Source organism: Chamaea fasciata, unplaced genomic scaffold, assembly GCF_029207755.1.
Source record: "Chamaea fasciata isolate MVZ Bird 193981 ecotype frontalis unplaced genomic scaffold, bChaFas1.0.hap1 SCAF_1, whole genome shotgun sequence".
NCBI classification, from domain to species: Eukaryota; Metazoa; Chordata; class Aves; order Passeriformes; family Sylviidae; genus Chamaea; species Chamaea fasciata.
Window position 1 is genome coordinate 44,242,003 of NW_027094086.1, and position 27,689 is coordinate 44,269,691.

The 27,689-nt window shown below is 36.7% G+C and overlaps 1 protein-coding gene across 1 annotated transcript; it reads left to right on the forward strand.

Moving 5' to 3' along the window:
• Nucleotides 1–27,569, forward strand: B4GALT6 (beta-1,4-galactosyltransferase 6). The gene is made up of 9 exons (XM_066182062.1): nucleotides 1–265; nucleotides 15,590–15,706; nucleotides 16,047–16,160; nucleotides 20,300–20,424; nucleotides 20,923–21,039; nucleotides 21,842–22,029; nucleotides 24,183–24,305; nucleotides 25,090–25,191; nucleotides 26,458–27,569. The coding sequence occupies exons 1-9, from the start codon at nucleotides 151–153 to the stop codon at nucleotides 26,603–26,605; spliced, it is 1,149 nt and encodes a 382-aa protein (XP_066038159.1). The 5' UTR covers nucleotides 1–150; the 3' UTR covers nucleotides 26,606–27,569.
• The last annotated feature ends 120 nt before the right edge of the window (nucleotides 27,570–27,689 follow it).

Below are 27,689 nucleotides of genomic sequence, written 5' to 3' on the forward strand. Positions count from 1 at the left end.
TCCCGGGGACGGAGGGAGGGGGCTCCCCTCGCCCCCTCGTCACCTTCTCGCCGCCCGATCCATGGGAGGAGCGGGCCGCCCGCCCCTAGGAAGCGCCGCCGCGGCTCGCCGGGACTGAGCGGAGCGGCCGGCGGCCGGCGCGGCGGGAGGATGCCACTGCTGCGGAAGGCGCTGCGCGTCTCCAACCGCTCCATGCTCGCCTTCATCTTCTTCTTCTCCTTCTCCTCATCCTGCCTCTACTTCATCTATGTGGCTCCTGGGATCGGTGAGTCCGGAGCCGCCCCCTCGGAGAGCGGGGGTGAGGGCGGAGGTGGGGGCCGCGCCCGCCTTCCCCGGGCTGTCACCGCGGCGGGGAGGGCACGGGTGGCGCCGGGCGAGGGGCGGCTCGGCTGTCGGAACGCGAGCCAGCCCGCCCGGGAAGGGTCGGGGCGGCCGGCGGGGGCGGCGGTAACGTGCGCGGATCCCGCATCTTTGTTCTGCTGCTTTCAAACGCTCTAGAAGGTTCATCTGCCATCGCGAGGTAGGTGGATGCTGCCCTTGCTTCTCAGGCTGGCAAAGTGAGGCACTAAAGCGGCTCAGCGTTTCGTCGTGTTACGGTGGTATGACTCCCGAAAGAATTGCAAAACTGCTGGAGTCGCTTAAATGTATTAATCTTTCAAACTGTTAGTAGCTGCGTTAATAATAAAGCCCGTGTGAACAAAAATGAAGAACCAGTTTGAATATTTGTTGTTTACTTCCGTTAGTGGGGGTCTCTCTCTCTTCACAGGTTTTACAGTTTGGTAACTTCCACTTCTGAAGGAACCACTTCAGAGGGAGACAAACCATTCATTTGGAAGAAGCTTCATAAAATAAATGTGCAAGTTCGTGTCTAAAACAGACCAAAAAAATGTGCTGGTCTCCTTCCTTAGCTCTTTTGCTGTTACTGGGAGGCCATTAGGCGTTTTCTCAGTGGATGATCCTTTCAGAACTGGTTAGCATTACCCCGGAGCTAAGGCCAGTGGTACCCTGTATGGTGCTCTGTGGGATTTCCCTGTGTTGGGTGTCACTTGGTTAGGGAATGTTTTCCTTTTTTTTTTTTTTTCCAGGGAATGTTGTCTTATTTTTCTGCCCTTGCTTATCAGGTGCTTCCTAAATACTTGCAAAATCATCTCTCTCTTCATCCTTAGTGCTTAAAACTTCTCTCTGCAGTCCTTACTTCATTGTGGACAGTCCTGTCCACACTGATGTGACCACTGAATCTTCAGGAATTGTCTCCTGTTGATCATGTCTTTATGCTGTTTGGGTCCCTTTTGTTCACTATCTTCTATTTAACTTGTAAACACTTTCGAGGTGCAATTGTTGCTTCTATATTTAAATAGTTCTATATAGTTCACCTGCCATTCTATGATTCTCCTTTACTTATGTACATCCTACAATATTGACAGATCTGCCAATTATTCTTCTAGTTCAAATAAATACAAAAAAAAATTAGGAAATATGTTTCTAGGGTTGGAGTTCTGAACTTTCTTGTCTGTCATTGTTTTCCTGCTGAAAGGTATGTGATGTAGTCTTCCAAGTGAGAATCATGCTGATGTCTATTAAGACATCTTAGGTCTTTGAGATGTTAGTGCAGGATACATGTATAAAGTAGACTTTAATTGTAAGTAATTGATATATGATTCAAATAGAGTACAATTTCTACATCTTTATAAGTGAAACTTCTAACATCTTGCATAATGTATGCAGCCATAGTTTTACTTTGTTACTTAAATGTGTCTTGCCAGTGGGTATTTTCTTAGAAAGTACATTATCTCACTAAGCAAGGCTTATGCAGTACCTTGTTCAGAATCAGAGCCTTTAGTGATGAGACTTTTAGTTCCTGGCTTCATCTTTCTGCTCAGCTATTGGGAATTACATGTGTGTTCACTTTCCTTTGTATCAGGAATGAAGTGAAATCAACAGTAGGTACCAAAAGTGTTCTTGGGGTAGGTTAATTAGGTCTGATCAACTCTGAGGGAAAAAAGAATCATACTAAAACTAGACTCTTTGGCTGTCTCAGAAATAAATACTGTAGTTGGCCCTCTCAAGATGTGGTTTAACAATGAAAAATCTTGGGTAGTTACATGAATTTGTGAGATTACAGCTCTTTCCAGCTACTGATCAATGCTGTGCTACCCTAACTGTATCCAGTTGTGTTGTGAACTCATCCAGCTTAAGTCAAACCCCTGCAATAATGAACTTATTCCTTGTCTGTGGCACTTCTTAGGTCCATCTTGAAATGCTGCTGTGCTGGTCTGAAGGATCCTGGGGAAGGGAATGTAGAAAATGGTAAAGGAAAAGGCAGTAGGAAACTTTTACATCTCAGCCTGCAGATGTAATGTTGATTTCCCAGGAATTTGCTTCTTAAAATGTTACTGTGTGGAATGGAGAGAAAGAAGGCCAGATATTATCTAAAAACCAACAAGCTTCCTGGCAGTATAGTGAAAATGTAAGTTGTAAGAACAGAAGATTTTCAAAGCACTTAAGAACACCTAAGTTTACAGGCAGATGATTCATGTAATAATCCTATGCTGTATGCTCATGGCATTTGCATACTGTGATAGAATAGAATATTTCACTCTACTTGCAACTTTTTGCTGAGTATAATGAAACAGATGAATCTAAGTCAAGGCTGACTGTGTGTGTGGAGATGAGAAATGCTAAAGGTTGCTTATTTGAAGCTCAGCCACCTTACCTGTTAGCAACTTTTCATGAAATATATTCTGCAGCTAAGTCATAAATGGTGGGGGCATGTCATAATTTATATGTACAGAAATGTTTTACTGAAGATATTTTAGTTCACCGGAACGTTTTCTTCCTCAACAAGCTACAAAGCACAGTGTCAGAGACGAAGAAAATTCTAATTGTGATGTAGGGAACTGGAGCTGTTCCCTGGCTCCCTTCTCTTTGTGGTGGTCAGAGGTACTGAAAAAAGTAGGAGAAGTTGGACTCCAAATGTTTTATGAAGCAGAAGTGTACTGGAAGGTGGGAGAAGAAAAATAAGTGAGTTACATAGCAGAATGGTTTCCTGAGATGTCAAAATCGATTGTAATTTTGAATTCTTATGGCCTAATGAAGTGGGAGTCCCCCTAGCAAGCAATTCACACCTTATCAAAGGGAGAAGACGTCTGCACATGTAAGCTCTTAGCACTGGAAGAACTCTCAAAGATGTCACTGTCACATTCCCTCTGTCCTTCACAAACTATTTAGAAAATAGAGTTACTGCATTTTTTTTACTGAAACTGCAAATTTTGTAACAAATGCAGTTTAGGTCAACTTGAAATATTGACAAGTTTAGAGGAAAGAAATCTTAATTACTTATTTTAAGAAATTTAATTATTTGTTTAATATTTAAAAGTTTTCATTTGCAGCATAATTACAGATATTGTAATACTATCACTGGGGTTTTTTTGTTGTTTGGTTTAGTTTTGTTTGTTTTTTGAAGAGACCTCTCAGAATGTTGGTTCTTTGAAAAATAGAAGCTTTTAATATTCCAAGTATTTCAGAATACAAGGGGAGGAAAACCACATTTTCATATTGAGAAGAATTCATACACTATGTTGGGATTGTTCATTTGCCTGCTTTTCCCTTTTCTGTAAGCACAGATGATTGGATGAGGTAGAGGTGATTGCAGCCATACCCTAGCATCCTGATAGTCTTTTGATTGAGGAGCTGAAACACGAGAGCAGATTGATTTCTAACTGTTAATTAGAGGAGACAATTATATTTCTAAATTTTTCCTGTTTAATTCAGGAAATTCATGTTTAATATTTCTTCTGATGTTTTAGAGGGAAATCTTAAGGCATAGGATGTCAAGTTAAAATGGTCAAAAACATTTCAAATGTTTTAAATTTAAAAATTTCATTAAATGTTTAATGACACTTCTGTGTGATAGTTTCAAGTATTCAATGAAAGCAGATAAGAGGTTCTGCTTCTCCAGAATAACCACTTTTGTGACAGTACTTCATTTGGTGTTCCTCTGGTAAGAGCAGAAACTGAAGTTTCTGATCTTGAATTAATAGCCTCTGATTCTGAAACTTCATTGAAAGTTGCAAATATTCATATATTAGTTAAAGGCTGAAGAAGCTAGCTGAGAGCAGGAGTATTTGGCACCAATATGGGAGTTTTTTTCAGTGTTATAGACAGAAATAGTAATAAAAGGGACTCAATCTACGTCTGGTCCTGACAGCTATTCAGAACCCATATGTATGTTTGAATTTATGTTGTGGAAAGGCTCCAAAGATTAGGAAAATAAGACAAATTAACAAGGCAATGGTGACCAAGGGAGAGAGCATTTGCTGGTCTAATTTCACTGCCAAACCTACCTGAGTATTGCAAGAGACAATTTCTTTCCATTTTTGCCTGTTTTTCCCATTTGTGCTCAGAATTATAACTGAAATTACATTGGACAACATAACAGATCTCAGAAAATGATCTCTTAATCATCCTTGGGTTATTCCTTTCTGTCTTATTGCAGCAGAGAACCTTTTTTAGATTGGGTGGAAGGGTATCTTAGAGCTCTCCATGTTTGTAGTCAATTGCAGTCTAGTTTTTCAGCCAGAGGGTGCTTGAGTACTGGAACAGGCTCCCCAGGGAAGAGGTCAGAGCATCAGGCCTGACAGAGTTCAAGAAGTGCTTGGACAACATACTCAGGCACATGGTGACATTCTTGGAGAGGTCCTGTGCATGGTCAGTAGTTGCACTCGATGATCCTAATGGGTCCTTTCCAACTCAGCATATTCTGTGATTCTATCTTGTCTACCTTGGATGTAATGACCTATCCAGTTCAAATATGAGCTGGTTATGAAACAGTGCAGTGATCAAAGAAGATGCAGTCTATGTTGACATCAGTAACTAAGAATCCTGAATGGTGAAATGAGATTGAGGAGGAAAAAACAGCTAATGTTTTCTCTCTTATGGTCTTCTGCTTCTTTTATTAAAATCTTGCTACTTCTTTGTCAGTCCTAACCAAGGCAGCTGGAACTTGGAACATCTCTATTGGCTTTAGCTCACAATTTTATATAAATCTTGTATAACAGAATAAATCATGTTCTGTTACTAGGGACTAGTTTTTCTAATAGGAAGAATGATATCACTGTTTTGAACTTGTGCAGAAATGGAGGAGAGTGCTGAAAATGCTATCAGCAAGTTAAATGTTTATCATTGCTTACAGGTGCTGAGTCCATAAATATGAGTATAGCCTTTGTGCTGGTATTCTTTGTTCCTGGCATCTGTGGCAGCTGTGGTATTTCCAAAGACTTTCTGTTTGATTATAGAATAATTTAGATTGGCAGGGGCACCTGGAAGTCACCTGATCCAACCTCTTGCTGAAAGCAGATCCTACTGGGTCAAATTGCTCAGGGTCGTGTCCAGTTGAGTTTTGAATAAATCCGGGGATGAAGATTTTGCCATCTCTCTGGGAAACCTGTTCCAGTGTCAGACAACTGTGAGAGAATTGTAATATATAATTGTAATATCCCACCTTATGGTCAATGCCTTGTGTATTTTCACTGAGTACCTTCGAGTGTTCAGTTTAGTCTTCTCTGTACAGCAGTACTATATTGCTGAAGAGAGCAAAAAAAAGAAAGCATCCTTCTCTTAGACATTTCTATTTAAGACTGAACAAGCTCATTTCTTTTAGTTTCTGCTTGTACATAATGAGCTCAGTTTTGGAAGGTTTCCTCTGGGCTTGTTCTGGTATTAATGTTTGTCTCTTACTGGGATGCCCAAACTGGACATAGTACCCCGAATACATTTTCACAAGCTGCAGAATAGACAACAGTTGCTCATATGGATTTGCTGGTTATACTGTTGCCAGTACGGGCAGGATACTGCTGACTGTGTTTGCCACAATGGTAGGTGGCTGGTAATACTTGTCTGAGGGTTTTGTAATAGAGCCTGTGTATAGGGTTAGCTCAAGGGCTGCAGTGAAATAGGACTAATACAACTTGCTTGTTTCTCGTGCTGTGTGGAAGTATCTGATGAAAGGCTGATGAGTTTTACAGGGCATAGTAGATGTTCATGTTTGTATTTTTCTTTACCCGTTATTGTCTTCTTTTATTTCTTTCTAGGGAATTATTCTCATGGGTCTCTTACAAGTTTCTTGAGTAAATAAAACTTGTCTGTCCCATTGTTTCATAATTTCTGCAGGGAAATGCCCCTACTGCAGGACTGGTTGTTGTTTGGGAGCTATTTTCGGCTATATTCCATTATTAAAGTTCACCTGTTATTAAAAAGCTTCATTTGGAGGCAGAAGTACTTTCATTAGCTGCAGAGGTCTTCTTCATGCTTGCATTGCAGTTTTTCATGTCAGTTCCACAAATTATCATCAAATCCTTTAGCTGTGAAATTGTAGTTTACTTCTGATTTATAGGGACTTTCCTTTTTCTCTTGTGCAAAGGGGAAATTGAGGTTTAAACACTCTGCTTGATCTCTGATTTGCAGTGATCAAATGTTCCTCAGCATTCTGACTAAGCGCTTGAGCTCATTGAACCCACTGAACTCCGGCAGTATCATGGGTAAGTTTTCTGCCTTGGTCTGGGAGGTGCAAAGACTTTTCCATTATGTTGGCCAAGCACGGTCATTCCTAGCACCTGATGCTGAATAAATTATTGTAGTCCTATCATTCATGACTGTCTTTCACTTTTATCAACAGATTAACTTCGACTAAACATGCATATTTATTTCTGAATCAGTTGTTCTGCATTTTTATCTGATAGTTTTCCTAAAACCCTTAGGTATTACTTGTTATTAGTCAGGGAACTTGCCTGCATAAGATTTCAATCAGTATTCATTTTGTGATGTTGTTCTTAGTTAGAAAACAGAAAACCCCAGGTACTTATGGTGTACAGCTAACTTCACAAGGACAAAGTAATTATGAGACCTGATGTGAAATGAGTTTTCACTTAAGCCAGCCAGTTATCTAAATGCATTCTTCTCATGGGTTGAGAAGGAGAGATTGTATACCCTGGGGACGTTTATCTGAACTGTGATGCCTTGCTGCCATGCCCAGAGCTTCAACCATTTCCACATCTGTCTGTGTTGAAAGGTAGCTTATCTACTGGCTTCTGATTAATAAGACTATTTCTACAAGTGACTAGTTTTGCTTGCTTTTCTATAGCTCTTACTCTTAGGTAATCTTTTGTATTCAAATTATGCAACGATATTATGGGGAGCAGCATGAAATGATTATGCTTTGTGTGGGATCCAGTGCTAGATTCTTGTGAGCACAATGCAGAGATTGGTTTCAGAACTTTAACATACAAGAGATGCTTTTTTGCAAGCTATCACCAATGGTCAGTTCACTTTCATAGATTGTGGTTGTCCTTTACCTTCAGTTCATTGTACATTTATTGAATTATTCTACAGCTTACTGTATAATCAACTAATACCCTGAGAGGATAGAATAGTATCAAATATGTTAGAAATTATATTGAACATTGTATCTTTTATCATGCTTAAAACTACTGCTAGGGAAAGATATTTTGATTCAATTTGTTCACTGTAAATGGAGATCCTGTCATTTACTGTCTCCCAATAAACAGAGAACTGACATTTATACAATCCTCAGACTTGCAGTCAGAGGACTCATCCATTTGGCATATCCATTGTTGCAGTGAGTATACAGAGGTTGTCTGAAGTATTAAAAACTATCTTGTAGCTTCTCTGTTGCAACTGATACAGATTTGTCCATCTGCGCCATTTGAAGGATCAGTTAGCCTCCAGAAACAGTGATAGCTTTTGTTTTTTTCAACAGATTGAGGTGATTTATGTCTTTCTAAGATATTTTTCTTATAGGGTGGTATACATATACACACACTCAAATACAGTCTCACTATCCTTGTGAAATTATTGAATTTATTATTACTTTACAAATAGTGCAAAACTGCTATTCAATATTCTAAAACAATTCAAGTAAAGCATATATTTTAAGGAACACAGGTTTTCTTTTTTTCCTGCTGTTGTATCTGTTTTAAAAACAACTTCTGATTAACAACAGATATGTAAAAACAAATAAGATGCTAAGGAAGTTTAATACTTAAAATAGTATTTATTAGTTTTTATTATTATGTTTGTTATTGATTTCCATTTTTGAATAGGAACCAGTTTATAGCAGTCTTACATTACTTGGGGTATTGTCCTTCACTGCTAAATTGTTTAATGAATCAGTTTCACAGATTAAAGTCATTATCCTGTGGAAAGTATTCTAGCTCCTAGAATTGTAACTGTGACATTTCAGAAGCGATCTTCAGCTGACCTCTATTTACTGTATATTTAGATTAATTATAGAATTTAATATTTAACACTTCTGTGTTAATTTGCCATGCATGAACTCTGCCAATAATGTATTTCTAACTCTAGTATTGCTGAGAACAATATCACATAACCTTGAGATAAGAAGAGATCCATGTGGGACTTGTTCTAGAAATGCCTCCATGAGATGATTCCCCATTTACAATTACTAGTGGAGAACTTTCTGTTAACCTGTTTGAATCCATACCAATTGTAATGCAATATGATGCATTTGCTTTTCAGAAGTCCTGTGAAAACAGGTGTTGACTAGCAGACGAGTAACTTCAGGGGCAATGGTCATTTGTCAAGACCTATTCTCTGTAAAGATATATTTACTACATTTGAATCTTGCAGAATCCATGGGTTCTCTATGAAATATTTCCTATCTGGGTTTTTCAGCATTTTTTTCCTCAGAAAGAGCAGTGTATAATGTTGCTACAAATGCTGTGATGATAGATCATCTTTTCTTTAAGGTCTGAGCATGTTAACTTTTTGCTAATTGCTTTGAAAATATTCTTGACATGATGCTTTTTTCTGTGTTTTTGGGTTTGTTTGGCCTTGGTTTTCTGGTTTTGCTTTGGCAGAATAAAAGCTGCATTTTAAATTAAATTTGTGACCTCCAGGTTTGTTCATCTTTTGTTTGGCATTTTAAAATAATTTCTGGTAATAATTAATACTTTTCTATGTTTTTAAAGTAATCACATTTCTAACTTCCTAGTCTTGTTCAGAATGTCAGTCATTGACCCAGTTTCAACTTCCCTTATTCTGTTGTATATTTTACTACATTGATTGCTTCTAAGTGTGTGGCATAATTTTTTGGCTTTGCTTTGGTGTATGAGTACAGCATGATGACTTACTAAGTTTCTATATAAAAAATGAGTCTTGTGCTTTTCCTGTGAAGTTGTGGGATGATAAACTAATGCAGTATCGTGAGAAGTGCTTTGCTTTTTGGTGTACTGCTTGGAAGGAGCTTGATTCCCTAATGGAGGTTGATCAGTGGATGATACTGTATTCTTTTAAAAAAGGTGGAAGTAGTCTTCAAGTGAATACTTAAATAACAAAAAGCTACCTGATGTAAAACATTGAGCCATTTTTACAGATATTTTTACACTTTTAGAATGAATGCATTGCGCCCCCCCCTGCACAGTCTAACACATAAAACTATTAATAACTAGTGAACTATAAAAATTCGAGACAAAATATGATTCATCTGATATTTTTAATATGTCCTCTGAAATACAGGATGATCCCTTTAATGCCCTAATGTGCGTTACCAGAATGAGTTTTAAATAATGACCTAAAACCAGGACTTTTGATGATTGACATGTGGCTGTGTGTTCATGACTGCTGATGCAGGTCTGGATCAATTGATAGGAAAACTTCATCTGAATTAGTTATGAGCTCTGAGCTCACACTTGCAGTTGCTTGGGATGGAACACTGAGTATAGAATTGATTCCAAGGTGTCCTATATGTGTGTGTTGTTTTATATTCCTCACTGCACTTTCCATCTGATTAATTTGTGAACTGTATAACAGCCTGGATTCTATGTTTCTGGAGTCAGAAATTCTTTTTCTTATGAACCATGTACAGTGAAATAAGAAGAATATGAATAAAATTGCATCTAGGTGGTTACATTGTTAGATGTTTTCTTTGGTTACGTGTGAAATTTTGCCTTTCCGGTTTGTTCTTTGCCCTGCAGTGTCACAGTGAGGGTTGGTACAAATGCAGAAAGACAAAAGTAGAAGAAAAATCACAGGTTAGTTGTGGTTAAAAGGATCTTTGGAGATTATCTAGTCCAACCTCCCTACTCAAGAAGTGCCACCTGGAACCAGTTGCCCAAGACTGTGTCCAGAAGACTTTAGAATATTTCTGAGAGTATTCTCCTCAATCACTGTGAGCAATCTGTGCCAGTGCTGCATCTCCCAATATAGGAGTGTTTCCTGGTGGAACATCCTGTGTTTCTGTTTATGCCCATGCCTCTGCTTCTGTCCCTGAGCACCACTGAAAAGAGGCTGGCTCTGTCGTCCCTTTTTGCACCTTCCCTTCATATACATTGTATACGTATGCACCTACCCTTTGTACGCATTAATGTGACTCTCTGAGCTTTCTCTTTCGGGCTCAACAATCCCTGCTCTCTCAGTCTTTCCTCATAGGAGCGATACTTCAGTTGCTTTGTCTTCTTCATAGCCTATTGTTGGATGCTCTCCAGGATGTCCATGTTCTCTATTCCACTGTGGAGCTCAGAATTGGACACTATACCAGGTGTGGTTTGAACAGTGCTGAGTGAAGGCTGTGAAGGATCACCTTGACCTGCTGGCAGCATTCTTCCTAATGCATCCCAGGATGCTGTTGCCCTTGTTTGCAGCACATTGCTGGCTCATGTTCCACCTGATGTCCACCAGGATCTTCAAAGCCTCTTCTGTCAAGCTGCTTTCCGGTTGGATGCCCCTAAGCATAATTTGGTGCATAGGGCTGTTCCTCCCCAGGTGCAGAAATTTGCAGTGTTCCATGTGAACTTCATGAAGTTCATGTCTGCACATTTCTCCAGCCTGCTGAGGTACCTCTGGATGACAGCAGGGCCCTTTGGCGTATCAGCTACTTACCCCATTTTTGTGTCATAAATAAATTTTGTGAGGTTATGTTCTGCCTGTCATCCAGATAATTAATGAAGGTGTTAAACAGGAACGAACCTGGTATTGACGCCTGGGGTACGTCAGTGGTCACTGACCTCACCCTTTGGGCTTGGTCAGTCAGATTTTGATCCAGCTCACTGTTTGCTCAGCCAGCCTGTGCAGCAACAGTTCGTCTGTGAGGGTTTCATGGGATACAGTGAAAGGCCTTACTGAAGTCCTGGTAAACAATGGCCCCTGCTCTTTCCTTATCTATCTTTCATCAGGGAAGATTACCCAGTTGGTTTTCTTGTCATTTATGTACCTGAAGAATGGCTTCCAGGATTAGCTGCTCCATCATCTTCTCAGGGATCAAGGTGAGGCTAATCAGCCTGTACTTCTCTGGGTCTTCCTTCTTGAAGATAGGAGTGACATTTGTTTTCCTTTGGTCCTCAGGCACTTCTCCCACTCATCATGATGGATCAAAGATGGTCAGGAGTGGCTGTGCAATGACATCTGCCATCTCCCTTAGCACTTGGTACATCCCAAAAGGGCCCACGGGCTTAAACTGTGTCCTGTTTGCTTAAGCCTTCCACCAAGGGCAGGAGTACAACTTCCTTGCTCCAGACTGGTCTTGGGGAGTTGGACTTCCTGAAGACTGGTCTTGTTGATAAAGACTGAGAAAAGGTGACATTCAGGATTACAGACTTATCTGTGTGTCTTTGCCACTGAGCAGTGGGTTCACATTCTCCTGAGTTTTCTTCTTGTCACCTTTGTACTTAGAGAAATGCTTCCTCTTGTCTTTGACATCCCTGGCCAGACTCAGTTCCATTTGGGCTTTAGCTTTGCTTACTGCATCCCTGGATACTCAGATATTTTTTCTGTATTCCTCCTGCATTACCTGTGATTGCTTCCTCCCACTATATTATTTTTGTGGGGTGGTTCCCCCCCCCCCTCCCCAGGAGGTCCTTGTTCATCCATGCAGGCTTCCTGGCATGTTACCTGTTTTCATGGTTGTTTGGATGGATCTCTTGTAAGATTGAAGATTGAAGGAGATTATCCCATCCCAGAATATTACCCAGCTTTCTTGCCCCTATCTTCACTTGAGGGCTTTCCCATGGGACTCGACCACACAGATATTTGAAGAGGCCAAAGTCTACTCTCTTGAAGTCCAAGGCTGTGAGCTTTCTTTTGCTTCTTCCTGTCCCTAGGATCCTGAACTCTACCATCTCATGATCTCTGCAGCCAAGGCTGCCTTTGATCTTCATATCCCCAGTGAACCCCTCCTCCTTGGTAAGTATGAGGTTCTGCAGATGACTTCCCCTCACTGGCTCTGGCACTTGCGGCAGGAAGTTGCCATCAGGGCACACCAGGAACCTTCTGGAGTTTTATCTGGCTGCCTTCTGCTGTCAGGGATCCCCCAGCCCCTAGAAGAAAAGCTGTGTTTCTCTGTTGCACTTCTGGGCTGTGTGGATTGAATACTTTGTTGCTGTTGCTGCTGGTTGAGGTGGCACATGTACTGTGCTCTTTGTCACAGGTCTTTGCCAACACACCTGTGCCAGCAGATGAGATATCTTTTTAGGACTAAATTAATATCTTTGGGTTTTGCCTGATGTTTTAGCTTCTGACAATTAATTGGCTGCTCAAGCATCTGCTGCTACCTAAGCAACTGCTGAATGATAGTGGAATAAATTGAGCAGATCTGTACTCCTTGTAATTGTGATTGTGCTGGAGAGCCAGGTAGTGGGAAAAAGACTCCCCAGAAAGGAGGATGTTTCATTGTGCTGATGTATTTGGGTAGAGTTGGATAGTGAGTTGACAAGCAGCTGAGCCAGAAAGAGGAGGCAGACTGCAAGAATTACTTGATAAAAACATGGCAAGGTTAGATCTCCCTGGTTTGCAAGAGCAGCTCTTGCATACTTAAGCCAAGGTGGCAGCAGACTTTACCTGATTGGGTTTTTTCAATCATGTCTTTTCATGGTGTCTATTTTTGAGACAAAAGCCTTTACTAGCTTTCTGTTTCACAAAGGTCTCGTGTTTGTTCAAATTTTTCTCCTCTGTGTCAGAAGGGGTAAGTTGTATTTCGGTGAAGGGAAGATGTAGGTGCTTTTGCAGAAAATCTTGTTTTTCCACGGTTTATATCTACATTGTCTGGACTGCAGTAACATTTCCCATAAAAATTGAGAACATTTATGTGGCCTCTTGACTTTGTTGCAGACTCGTTTGAAAATTCTTACTCTCAGTTCTGTACTTTATCACGTTCCTAAGACTTTTGGCATTCTTATTGTTTCCTCCATCTCACTTCAGGACAGTGAGCAAGCAACTGGGTGGGGATTTAGCTGTTAGCCACATCAGTCTGCCACACCTAGTTTATGTGAATTAAGTTTATCCTTCTATAAACCTGCTGAAAGCTCTATAAACCTTGTTTATAAAGCTAAACATATATAAGAGTTAAAAATTTATAAGAGTTTATAAGAGTTAAAAATTCAAGTGACTTTAGCTTTTGGTATCACATTAAAAAGGAGAATAAAGCACACAGTCTTCCAGAGATTAGATCTGAAATCAGTATTTACTAACGGATTTATATTAAATAACCCACTTTATTTTAGTGTTGGAATAGGAAGATATTGAAGAGAAGAGCTGTACCTACAGGAGAAAAAAATGTATTTGGGGAAAAAGAAGGGATGATACCAATTTAAAATATTTTAAAATTTGAAGAAAGAAATTTTTTAATTAGGCATTTTTTGAAAGGCAAAAATACACATGATTTTACTTTCAGGAAAGCCTTGAATTTTGAAATTGCTTGTTTGAAGGTAAATAATTGTTCTTGGAGGAACAGATCAAATTGCCTTTATGTTGATTCCCAAAGGAGGACATTTCTTGAATTGGTAACTTCATTTATGAATTCACAGATTGTACAAAATCCTTGAAATGCTTGGTAGAGACACCCTAAAAATCCCAGTATCTGAATGGAAAATGGAATTAAACAATAGGAACCACAGTGTGTTACTTTATGTGAATTGGTTTAGAATTTTGAGAAGTTTTTGTGTAAGGAAATCTGAACGTCATCTGTTGTCTTGAATCCTGGTAAGAATCTTTCTTCAGGGATTTCCTACCTGTCGTCAATTTTTTTTGTTTTGTTTTGTTTCTGTTTTGGTGGCCAGATGTTGAGACAACTTCAGGATCATAGCAGCTGAGTAACTTTTACACTCTTGTAAACTCTTGTTAACGAACACAGGTAGTCATGCTGGCCAAGGGTTTGATAGTTACATGCCATTCACGGCAAATTCAAAGCCTCTCTTTTAGCTGTTAATGTTCCTTGTTTTAATGGGGAGTTCTTTGAAAGCCAGGACAACCCCCCATTCATTCATTTAAAAATAAAGACATTATTGTAGGGCTTTGAATTACTATTCTTTGGAAGCTTATGCTGGTGTTTTTATCTCTGTAGGTGTTGGTAGTATCATTTGCTCATGTGGTGGAATTAATCACCGTGTTTTCCTCTGGAAGTGCCCCCAGTTCCTTACACACAGTTCTCTGTAGCTCTACACTCTGTGTGAGGCTATAAGAAGTTACTGGTGGATCTGAAGTTATTTGTGTCATGCCTCTGGTGCTGGGTCATCTGATGGAGTTCCTGAGATAATTTTCTAACTTTTCTTTCATCTCTTTATTTATTTTTCATTCCTGGTATGTTTAGTTCTTTCTCCCAAAGATGCAGAGCATTTTTTTGTTGTTAGGGTGGTTACTAGATACAGGGAGCCAAACATCCCCCAGACAACTGGATGCTTAATGTAGGTGAAGTGACAGATGATCCCTTTGACCTTCTTTGCTATCTTCTGTAAAGGAAATTTGTCCTTCCCTTTGAAATATTTTTTTAGCTCTTTGAGTCCTGGGTAGACATTTGCTTACTCAAATATAAATACAGCTTCATTTCTACCTTACTAACTTCTGTTGAATACAAAGAAATGTCTTGAGATCATATTTGAGGCTTTGGGTGCAAGATTGAGACAGAGAAATATTTCATGCTGTGGTTGTTAGTGAATCACTTAATGACTCAGAATGTTGATTTACTCACCCTTGATGCCTATAATAAATATTTCATGTATAATTATAAAACATTAATACTTTGAGATTGGCAGAGATTTGTAACAGTTGTATAACAAAGCAGCTGTTTGGAGTGAACGAATAACAGCACATTTTGACTGGAGATTGTGTTAACTAGTGAGTAAAAAAGGGACCACTATATGGGACTAAAAGGTTTTCTAGACTTCCCCCCCCCCCCCCCCCCAATATTTCAATGGTGGTTTTGTAGATCTATATATGAGACATGCATCTACATATGAAAATGTTTTTATTGGAAAATTAAACTTTCTTGTCACTCTCAGTTGCTTTCTATAAGTTAAAGAGAAATGAAAGTGTCATATAAAATGTCTATTGAAAGTGTGTAGTTTTTGGGTTTGAATAGGGAAAACCATGGTTATGAATCCATTTTATTGTTTTCTATTGTTGCTGTTAGATTTCACTGCGTGGACCTTCATCTCAAGGAATTATTGTTCACTGACCATGGATTCAAACACTGCAAAAAATGTTGAACACATTGTAGATGTATGTTAGAATAATTTAGAAATGCATTATTTTAATACAATTTCAAAATTGTTTTTCATTTTATCAGCAAACACATATCTCTTTATGGTGCAAGCTCGTGGTATAATGTTGAAAGAAAATGTAAAAACAATAGGACACATGATAAGATTGTACACTAACAAAAATACTACACTGAATGGCACAGGTAAGAATATTTCTTATTTAATTTTTTAAAGGCCTTCTTTAAAAAAAAAGTCTCTCATTAATGACATTTTAATGAAAACTTAGACACAAATCCTACTTCTCTGAAATTGGAGTGAATGTCAAATAGTTACTATATATCAGTTCACTTTAGTAGGAAATATTTGTATTAGCTGTAACAAAGATACTTGTATTTAATTACTATTCCTCTTGTGCAACAAAATGCTTTTTAAATCATGCTGCTAGGAATTTGTTAACTAAAAATTAATGCTCTCACCTGCATGATGATATGTTACAATTTCAGTGGATGACATTTTTTACAAAAATCAATTCTTCTTTTTAAGATTATCCTGAAGGAAACAATTCTAGTGACTGTGTTGCTCAAACAACAATGTATCTTCCAGAGAACTTCACCTACTCTCCTTACCAGCCTTGTCCAGAGAAGCTGCCTTACATGAGTAAGTTTTAAACTGACCTTAATGTTCATCTAGTAAATTACATTGTATTTTAAACAAGACACAGTTATTTTAATATACAATGTAATTGTAAGGAGTCTAAGCACATAACAGAAAGTAATGAATAAAATGCATCTGATAATGCACAATGATGCTTAGCTAAAATTTGCCTGTAACGAATGTGTTACTGAAGTTTTGGTCTCTTTACTAATCACCTTTACTGATTTGAAATCAAATAATTGAATTACTGATTTGTAAGAAAGAAAATTTCACATAGTTTCTGAAGTTATTTGTGATGTATTCCAGAATTCTAACCTCTTGTCTTTTAGACACCTGACTTAATCTGTGGGCTGGCATTCAGCACGAGCAATTAATTAAATGTCAAATACAGAAGTTCAGATCCATATCATACCAAAAAATGTTGCTGGCAACGGAACTGAATTCTGATCAGTATTTCTTCAAGGAAAAATAGTGGATTTTATTAGGATAATCTAGATTCCATTGTAACTTATTTTATATCTCAACTGAGTTTATCTGTTGAAGAGAAACAGTGCATGTTAGCTGTGTTTCTTTTCAATGTCAGATTCTAAGCTTTGTTTTATATTTTAATACACAAATATGGAGCCTGTATAGATCAGTTGCTGTTGTTTATGAAACTAAATCATACAGAAAACTGTCTTAAGACAGGTAGTAATTAGCCCCATGGTGTGATAATATCCTTATTTCAACCTCTTTCCCTCCAGACATAGGGTTTGACTTTCAAGATCACATTTTTATATAATATTGAACACCTAAAGAAATAAACACAAATTATTTCAATAGTAAATATTTCAGCTACTTTTGGAAACATAAACAGTTCAGCAAATGGCAAATCTTGATAATCAGAGAAAAAAGATGTGATGGTTTTGCTGATTGAAAAATGCATATAAATTAGTATTTTTATTGGCACTTTCACGGGATCTGGCAGTTGGAATTCTGTCAGATTAGTTCAAAACGAAGTAATTCTACCAGTAATTTCTCTGTAGATCTCCATGTTGCTCCTCTCCTTTTACTGTCTTTTGTTGTTGTTGTTGTCGACTTTTTGTTAGTAATTGCTCTGTGCTTCTTCTGTCCTTCTGTCCTGTTTAATTTAATAGAGAAATAATAATTTTAGTAGAAAATAATTCACTGGATAAGTTGCTTTTCAACAATGAGATATGTGTTTCCATTTTGGTTTCCATGTATGCCATTTTAATCATAATCTCTCTTTCTAGTTATAATCTAAATAAGGCATCTCTCAAGATCTTTTAATTTAATGAAATGTTGTAGGAAGTGTGAGATAGCCAGGGAAGAAAGAGTATTGAATCATGTATACCACGTGTAATTTAGAAGTCAACTTTTCTTCTTTGCATCAACTTGCCAAATTTATGTAATGAAAAGGGCATGATAAAATCATATTTGGTCCAAAGTACATACGCTCTTAAAATAGGAACAGCTATTGCCCTTTTTGTGTGACTCAGTATAATAGGTTATGACCCACTGGTTGAGCAATGCTGTTGTAATTCATGAGGAAAACACCTCTTCTTTGAGACAGAAGCAGTAAAAGAATTTGTCTGTCTGCCTTTTCCTTTGTAGATAAATTGATAATCCCAACCTTTCTAGACTGCATAGTTTCTAAAGCTCTTGTCATTCTTGAATTTTTTGCACTGTAGACTGTCTTTAATTTGATTTCTTTGTAAAGCATCATAACTGGTTTAAATCCTGATTACAAAACAAATTAGTTTTGGAAAACTTCTCTTTTTTCACATAGCAGCAGTTAATACATTCCAGGATGAGATTTTCTATTTTTGTACACTTACATTGCATTGGCTCATATTAATGTGCAATCCATTATAAACTGTAAAACTATCTGCATGCTGCAGCATAGTCAGGTATTTTTGTTGTGCATGCCTCATTTTTTCATTCAGCAACAAACCACCCTTTATTATTTTAAATTAATTTTACTTTATTGGTTTCTGTATCTATCTCATTTATTGAGTTAATTTTTTTTCGGATTTTCTTCTTCAAAGTCTTTTTAGCTTTCTCAGCTTTCTTATTTTGCGAGTTGTGTAAATATATTTTATTGCAGCCTGCTAGACACTGATGGAACCAGTGAATAATAAGTGCAGTTATTTACAGAGATGCCTTCTTCTGGCCCCCACCAGTGGCAGGGAAAAAATGCTGATTTCAATTCACTCATTTCCTGTGAACTTTTGATAGCAGCAATACTCCAGGTTTTACTACAGCTACTTTTTAAACACTCTGCATGGAAGTTAGAAGCAGCTTTATCTAAAGGCTTTATCTGAATACTGTTCTACCATTTGATGTTTTTTTCTAATTTAAACTCTGTAATCATCTGATCACATCTGAACTTTTCTTGGAAGACTGAGATCTGAACCAAATCATGTGTTATTTCCTTCCCTTTGTGGTGTAGTAATTGGCCTTTATTTATCTTTATTTTCTTTTCAGATTCTGTATTTGAACTGAAAGGCTCTTGTTGTTTTTCTGTCTCTTGGTAGTTGAAATTGTTTTTTTTTAATTTATTTTTTTAAAATTTATTTTGTGCATGTTTATTTACTGGTCCTTTGTTGATTGACCTTGATTCTCTATTTAATAAGATTTCTTTCTTGGGTTATTGAAGAGTTTCAGACACAACCATTATGACAATCTAAGCTTCTTTTTAAATAATTATATTTATTTTATTTTATTTTATTTTACTTTATAGTGTTTTAAAAATTTTATTTAAATCTCTGTAGGATTAGCTTGTTCTAGTGTCTATCTATACAGATTTTTTAGCAACTGCCAGGTTTCCTTTTTTCCTAAAATAATTAAATAAATATGGGTTTCTTTACATCTTCTCTTGAAATAGCTTCATAGTGTACTGTTATTGATAATTTTTCACCTATGATTTTACATTAAAAAATAGTTGCCTTCTTAATTTTTGCAAGTAGTACTATATTTAATCATATCCCAAACTAAAATAGCTTTTGCAGTATCTTCTACTTTCTAAAAATAATAGTTATTCCTAGTATGTTTCAGAAATTTCAGTATTTTCACAATATTTAGATAAGTAGTTAATTCAGTGACACAATCTATTTGGCACAAGTAGGATCTTTTGGGTATGGATACATGGGAGAAAACGGGAGTGATTTTTTGACTGACTTTAAACCAACTCTCACCAAAATACTTAACTTCCTATACAGAAGTGAGAAGAATACTTTATGGTGTTTGTCAGAAAGTTCTTGCAAGATTTTTATTTGATGATTTAGAGGAGGTAGTTGCTGAAGAAAAACTTGAGCTTCTGGTTAATGCATGTTACATTAGTCTTTTCCCCAGATTTCTTTGATTATTGCTTTTGAGGGTATTTACTATGAATCATTATTTCCAGTTTTGAACTTTGTACACATGTATAAGCTGATGACTGACAACTTTCAGCTATCAACTTAGTGTTAATATTTTCTCATATTAGGTACTAACCTGATTTTTTTTCAAATCATACTGTGGTCTTTATTCAATAACTTACTGAATTTCATTCTCATGCCTTTGCAAATGCTTTTCCCATTGGGGTCATTATTTCTACCAATGGTAGTTCTCAAATCCAGCCCATTGCTATGAATTAGTTTGAAGCAAATAGTGGTGAATTAGTGGATGAATACTCTACATGAAATGTGCATATCATTCTAAAATTTAAATTAAGGAAGTTTGTTGAGTGTAGTGATGATGCATTTTCTTTTAATGTGGAAGTGGAGCAGGAAGGCACACAGAATTTGAGTAAAGGTTCGGTAGTGCAGATGATGTAGAATTGTTAACAGTGGTACTTGAAATGAAAGGCAACCCAAATTTTCTGTAAGAGATGCAGAATTCAAATTACTTTGCTTGTTCTCTGTCTTCTGAAATGAGTATTTTGTTTATAGGTTTTATGGAAGGAATGTTTGTTTTTGGAAACACTAAAAATTCATTCTATAAGAATTAGAGATTAAGAGGATAGTATAAATTGTTTCTTTTTTTTCTGTGGGTAGTGTAGCTACAAATTTCTGATGTCATTTGGCCATTATATTCCTTGTAGTGTTAGGTCAATTGTCTTAATTGGAATTAATATATAAGTCTTTTTTCCCTCTCTTTAGGAGGCCTTATTGATGTCAATATGAGTGAGATTAGTTTTGATGAAATTCAGCAACTGTTTTCAAAAGATTTGGACATTAAACCAGGAGGACATTGGAAACCAAATGACTGTAAGCCACGATGGAAGGTTAGATGCTAATTTTCTGTTTTGGTTTATTTTTTCTTGTTGATATATAAGAATAATTTACCACTGCAAGCACTCAGTCTTTTGGTGCTATATATATAGTATCTTATAGTATTTGTAGTGTGCCATCTGTGCTCAAGAAGAAACTTCAGCTAGGAAAAAAAATTGAAATGGATCATCAAGAACTTGTAAAGGTTCATTATCTGTAGTTACTAATCATTTCATCATATGGATGCAAATCTGTCCTATGTGTCTGTCACTTGAATTATAACTAGAAGCAAGTGAACATGAAAGGAAAATCTTATTTACATTTTACTCAAATTCTTTTTCTTAATTATTTGAGCAAATTTCCAGCACACTTTCTTAGGGGGAACCAATATGTAAAACACTGAGCCAACTTAAATGTAGAAGTTGAAAAGCTACAGGAAACTTGATCTGTATTGAAAAATTACAATTTTAAAATGCTGATATAATAGCCTTTATTTATTTTTTTTTCTGAAGGTGGCTATCCTTATTCCTTTTCGGAATCGTCACGAGCATCTTCCAATCTTTTTCCGTCATCTGATACCTATGTTGCAGAAGCAGCGACTGGAATTCGCCTTCTATGTTGTTGAACAGGTAACAGCATCTACTTGAAAAGTAACTTTCAAGATTCCGTACTAAAAGGGATTTGATATTCTTACCAAGATTTGGATGAATCCAGAATTTTAAAATTGTTGCTCTACTGCTCTACTCCTTTAAATGAAAAAGGAAAGTTCACCTCCATTCCCCAGTTTAAGCAGTGGCCAGAGACATGATGCTTTTCTTCAAATATACGCTGATATTTTGTAGGTAACAAGGTGGCCTCTTAGAATCTATTGTCTTTGCAAGTTTTCAAGGCAAAAAAGTAGGTCAGCTGCAGTGTTCCTCAGGGCTTAGTTCCAGGGCCTTCTGTTCAGTGGATGCAGGAGCCGAATGCACCATCAGCAAGTTTCTGATGATATCCACCTGGTAGGTTGTGGTTGACTTTTAAAGGTGGGATGCCTTGCAGAGGGTTCTAGATAAATTGGAGTATTAATGGGATGAAATTTAATAAGTCAAAATGTTGGACTCTGCACCTACAATAGTGTAAAGCCAGGTACAAGTGCAAACTGGAAGAGGACTGACTGGAGAGCAGCCCTGCGCAAAGGGATCTGGGGGTGCTGTTTGGAGCAGAAGCCAGGCTCACTCCTGGCTCACAGGAGTCAGCAGCGTGTGCCCTGGCAGCCAGGAGGGCAAACCCTGTCCTGGGGTGCAGCCAACCCAGCATGAGCTGCCAGTCCAAAGAGGCATCATTGCAATTTTTTTTGTGTGTGTGTGTTAAGAGTATGTTTTTCTCATAGTATTGAATTTTTTGTCTCTTCTTGATTTTTACAATGTCTCCTTTGTTTTCTGTGTGAAGACAGGTACACAACCTTTTAATCGTGCAATGCTCTTTAATGTTGGCTTCAAAGAGGCTATGAAGGATGCTGTCTGGGACTGCATAATATTCCATGATGTGGATCACTTACCTGAAAATGACAGAAATTACTATGGGTGTGGAGAAATGCCACGCCATTTTGCAGCAAAGCTGGACAAGTACATGTACATGTAAGGAAATAGTTTTATTCACATTATTTCTTAAATACCCAGAAATACTTAAAAGTGTATGAATTTTGTGATACTATATGTAGTAGGTGAAAACAAAGCAGCCTCTTCCTATGCAATTTAAAGAAATGAGTATGTAGTTACTAAAAGAAAGATTTAAATTTAGTGTCTACATTTGATGTGTTACTAATTAGAAGTGAGGTTGATCTCGGAAAAAAAAAAAAAGGCTGTGTATGTCAAGAGGGAAAATTCTCCCTAACTTACTAGAAATGTTTTCTGGCTGCGTAAACACTTGTGCTGGCTGTTACAAAAAAAAAGCAGATAATCTGCAGCAAAATATCACAGGAAAAATGTCTTTATTTTCTCATAAATGTACACTTTTATTTCTGTTCCATACTGCTTTTTAAACTGAAGATTTTCTTACTGCTAGACCATTTTGTATATTGTCTCTCAGTCTCTATTGACTTTTGGTGAATGTAGTGGGACCCATAGTTTTCTTACCTCTTTCTCTTCTGTGAGTTTACTTTAATGATGTGTCACTTGCTTCTTAACTCTGCTATCTCATGACATTCTTGGAATCACTTCACATTAAGCTGTAGCTTATTGCTTGCTACATGTATGTATTTGCTATACTGGACTTCATTCGTGAAATTAAACAACTTGACAACCTGGTCAACTAACAGATCAAAAGCAATGCCTTGAAACCATGGCTGTGTGGACTTCAAGTTGTCAACCAATCAGCAGTTAAATGTTTAAAGATTTCATATATATTTAGAAATAAATGAATTAGCATCTATGAATATATAAGAGATTTCAGCTATCTTTGTAGGTACTTATAAAACACTTTTTGCATTTATATAATGTCTAAATACGCAAGTATTTACAAAATTGCTAATTTTTGTATAAACAAAACCAGATATATAAAATACAAAAACATATGAACTTTAAATAGTCCCATTAACTGTCATACTCCAGTTGGTTTTGGTTGGTGGTCTGGTTTTGGGTTGGCAATGGTTTTTTTTGTTATTTTGAAGGTATGGATGTGGGTTTTTTTGAGAGGGAGGAGAGGGGAGTTAAAACACCTGCTCTTTCAGTTAAATGTTGAAAGGCAAATATGGTTACAACCTTCTCCACATGCAATTAAGATTTGGTTGAATCCTGTGTTTCCACAGAGATCAGAAATTACATGATTGTGTATTTCTATTTTCTTTCCCCTTGCATTCTGGAGTTACTCAGTGTGGCAGTTGTGTCCTAAGCAATGGTGAATCTTTTTGTAGGTTGTCTTGACTCCTTGAAGGTTCCAGATTTGGAAGTGTCTCCTGAGAGACTTTTGTTTTTAGAAATTGTGTGCTGCTTCTGAAAGAAAGCTACTTTACTGTAGCAGCTTCTGGGTTAAGGATGCAAGTTAATATTGATGGGAGTAAATATAGATACTTAAATGTTTTAATTTTGGATTGACAGAGTGTTTCGAGGACTGGAAATCACATTGGGTGGGGCATAGTATGTTATATGGATAGGCTGTTCATGTTGGCCAACTGCTTATTGCTTAATTATATGTGTTAGCAGATACTGTTGCTTACTGACCGGAAAGCCTGTAGATCCTTTTGATTCAAAAGTTTATCTTCTAAAAATGGGAAAATGGTTTTTTTTAAATCAGCATGCCATTCACTGTTTAATATGTACTGTTAAACTGTTTCTCTCAAATTTTAACAGTTCTGTAGAATATAGTCATGAATTAAAATTATTTAATTGATGCATTACTAGTTTGTAATTTTTCAGTTGATTAAAGCGGGTTTTTTCAGTTGAATAGTGTCAACACAAATAGTTTGAGGGCTTCACTTAACACTTCAGCTATGGGTCTAAATCAGCCATCTGAAATACTTGGTAGACTTTTGTTTCGTATGTGTGGTACTACTTGGAGCTACAGTTTAAGAGCACCTTTTATGCAAATCAAACACTACTGCAAACCTTTTGTTCAACTTGGTGTATGTTACTTAATGCTAGTAATCCGTGTACCAGTTTCCCTTAGTGAATACATTCAGCCTCTGATCATGCCCTTACTTTGTGGCTCTTGGTCTTTTTTGAAAGATATTGTTCAAAGAGAGGGTACCTATCAAAGTTCAGCTGACAATATAAAATTTGTCTTTTGTTTCCAGCCTTCCATACAATGAGTTCTTCGGTGGTGTAAGTGGCCTGACAGTGGAACAATTCAAGAAGATCAATGGTTTTCCAAATGCCTTTTGGGGATGGGGTGGAGAAGATGATGATCTTTGGAACAGGTGACCTTTGAGTGCTTAGGTCTTTCTGTACCATCCACTCTTTGAGACCAATTAGGTGCTTTTTGTTCTGTCACTTGTTACCTTTTTGTAATTTGTTTTACGTGGACAAATTCTACATAGTTTGCTTCAGAAATATCAGAATATACCATTTGAAGGGAAAAGTATGATGTTCTTTTTTCTTGGCCTAGGGACTAGCAGGGTTTTAAGAGCTAGGTCTTGTAACAGATATAACAGGTAACCTTACTAAGCATATTGCATCAGTCTTACTGCTAGCATTATGGAGTACCATCCCACAGACATGTAGTGTAAGCATGAGTTCCATATCTTAGGGGTGGTGTTTGAAAGAGAGGTTAATTTGTGAATATATTGGTGGTCCCAGACTGGACAATGGACAGCCCTGCTCATGGCATTGCCAACTACTCACAGTGAATGAGTCTAAGCTGTTCTTACTGAGCTGCTGAGACTGTCTGCATGAGTTTATATATAAAGAGATATCTTTTAAAGGACAAGGTTTTTAAATACTTTTTTCTTGCCATTTTCATGCTTTTCTGCTGGAACAGCAGGAAATATTAAATATAAAATTATTATTATTATTTTGCACTTTGTTTTGCCAGCTTTTTTAGTTGTTGAGTTTTGAGTGTTGTGGGGTTTTTTAGGAAGAGAATGTCAGTGAACATAAAGACTTAGCTTTAAAATATTTCATTTGTATTTTTTACTTTCGCTTTAACTTGTATGGCAAATTTTAAAAAGATGTTTTTACAAATGTTTATGTGTTATACTGCAGGGTCCACTATGCTGGATACAATGTTACAAGACCAGAAGGTGATTTAGGGAAGTACAAATCCATTCCTCATCATCACAGAGGTGAAGTCCAGTTTTTAGGACGGTAAGAAAAACAGAGAAATAGTCAAATACTACAGCTAAAGATGTAAAATTTTTTTCTTGCATCTACACATATGAATAAGCAGTCAGTTCTTAGCAGTGTTATTTCCTCTTTGGTGCTAAAATTTGTATTTTCTTAAACACATTATGTTTGCTGTTCAGATATTTTTATTTAGCCATGAGAGAGACTAAATTTGTGTACCAGAAGATATTATCATCATAACCTTTGATCCATAATATTATTGTTCTAGAATAGTTTGGGCATTAGTGCTGGCAGGGCTCCATTAGTTGGCTATTTTGGATATTTTGCAAAAGGAAGCAGTGCAGCTAGGACAAAGGACTCCTGCATGAAAACTGACTTTAAAACTCCTCAAGGATTGGTTTCTTCCCTCATACTTCATTCTTTTCTAACATACAGGTCTACTAATTTTCTGCATATATTGATTAAAACTTTTTCTATTGGAGTTCGTTTCTTTTGCTACAAAGATACAAAACACTTAAACTGCCCAGTAGGTTCTGGCTGCCCTGGACTGGAATAGAAACCAGAATGCAGCAGATGAGCTACACATAAAATTTAGAAGGTGAAACATAAACGAAAGGGTTTATGATATGCGTTTTCAGGTAACTAGAAATACTGGTCAATTCTGTCATCAATGGATGTCTTTTTCTGGGAACATCTTTTTTTCTCTTTTATTCATAATTTTGAATTATGAATAAAATTATAGACATGTACAGTAGAGATGAATAAATCTGTTGTAGGAAACGAAAATGTATATATGGAGAATCTGGGGGAGGGGAACTTTTATTTTTAATCCAAAAAAAATTAGATTTTTGCAAATGCAGGAGTCTCAAGAGTGAAATGAAAATCATTTCAGACATTTAAATGTATAATGAAGAATAGTGAAGATTCCTAAATCTTTCCTAAACTCCTTAGTTGAATTTTATAACAAAAGAACATGAAGAAATAGAATAATCTTTAAAAATCTGTTTAGTTTGGGACCATAAAAAGTTTACATATTGAATGCCTCCTTTATTATTTAGTCTTAGTGTTAACTTGTATATGTGACCATAAAATCTAACTGTATTAAAAAAATCTTTAAAAGCTTGCTTTTAAACCTAAGGTAGGTTATTTGGTAATTTCAAAGGTCTGGAAAGTAGCTTCAGAAGGTACACTTCAAAATTAAATGACTGTCACAGTATCATGTCTAACATCAACTGAATTGTTTCTTACACATCTTTCTCAATTTTCTTCTTCCAACTCCTTCTGCAGATACAAACTTCTGAGATATTCCAGAGAACGTCAATATATTGATGGGCTGAACAATTTAGTATATACTCCTAAAATAATTGTCAGTAGATTGTATAAAAATATAACTGTTAATCTCATACCAGAACTCGCTCCTGTTAGAGACTATTGATGGAAGTGGAATGGCAAAATATCCTACCAAAATAAACTTTTAACACTGGAAGCTACTGATAAACACTGTAAAACAAAACAAAACCAACAAACAGCAGCTTAGAATTGGAGTTTTTTGACCAACTGATGATGAATATTTGGGATGAAAAGTGATTGTTTGTACCATGCATTTTGTTCTGAAAGAAAAGCCAGCAGCTACCACTCAGATGTTTACAGCATGAGACTACTGTTCAAGCCTTCATTCTTCACACTCTCTATCTTAACTACTCAACTAAATAAACTGCAGAAAACAGACTTGTAGCTTCTCTGGGAGTAAGGACAGAGGCCTCTTCCAGGAATTTTTTATACTAAACTGCCCCTCCTCGTATTTAAATGAATGCTTTTGTTTCTTTTTAAAATGTGTTTTGTAAATATGTGATGTAAATTAATGTGTGTACATTGCTTTTCAATTGTTCAATATTTTATGCTTCAGTATGTATTTGAGTGTGTTATCGTTTGAATTCTATAGGAATGTTTTTATTAGCATGAAAGAACAAGTGTAAAATGTAAGTATGCTTATAAAAAGGTTATACCTTATGTTAAATGAAGGAAATATTAATTGTTGGCCAGCTATGACTGTAAACTGTTATACTAGTTTTGAGCTCTAGGCCTTCTGCATATCTATATAGAAAAATCAATTTCTTATATGAACCTGCTAGAAAGAAAGCTTTTAATTTTATTTATTGCCAGTAAAATTGTATGATACCCTGCCTGCCATCTGAATCATATTTATATGCATATTGCATGTGTATTACTGAAAATCTTGCAGTTGTTGCATATTATGATCTACAGGAACTCTTAACTGTTTCCAAGTGTGCCACTAGTGTCAATGTCAGGGATTTTAATGCCTAAAAAATGTGTCTGGGTGCGTACAGTATTTTGGTCTTGTTCTTTTTTTTTTTTTTTTTCCTTTTTTTAAAAAAATTCTAGTAAACAGCACTTTTATTCCTCCAAAATCAGAAGAGCCAAAAATGTGTCTTCATTGGAAGAATATTAAAGTTAGATTTTTAAGAGAATAATAAAACATAGTTCTAATAGTTCAAATG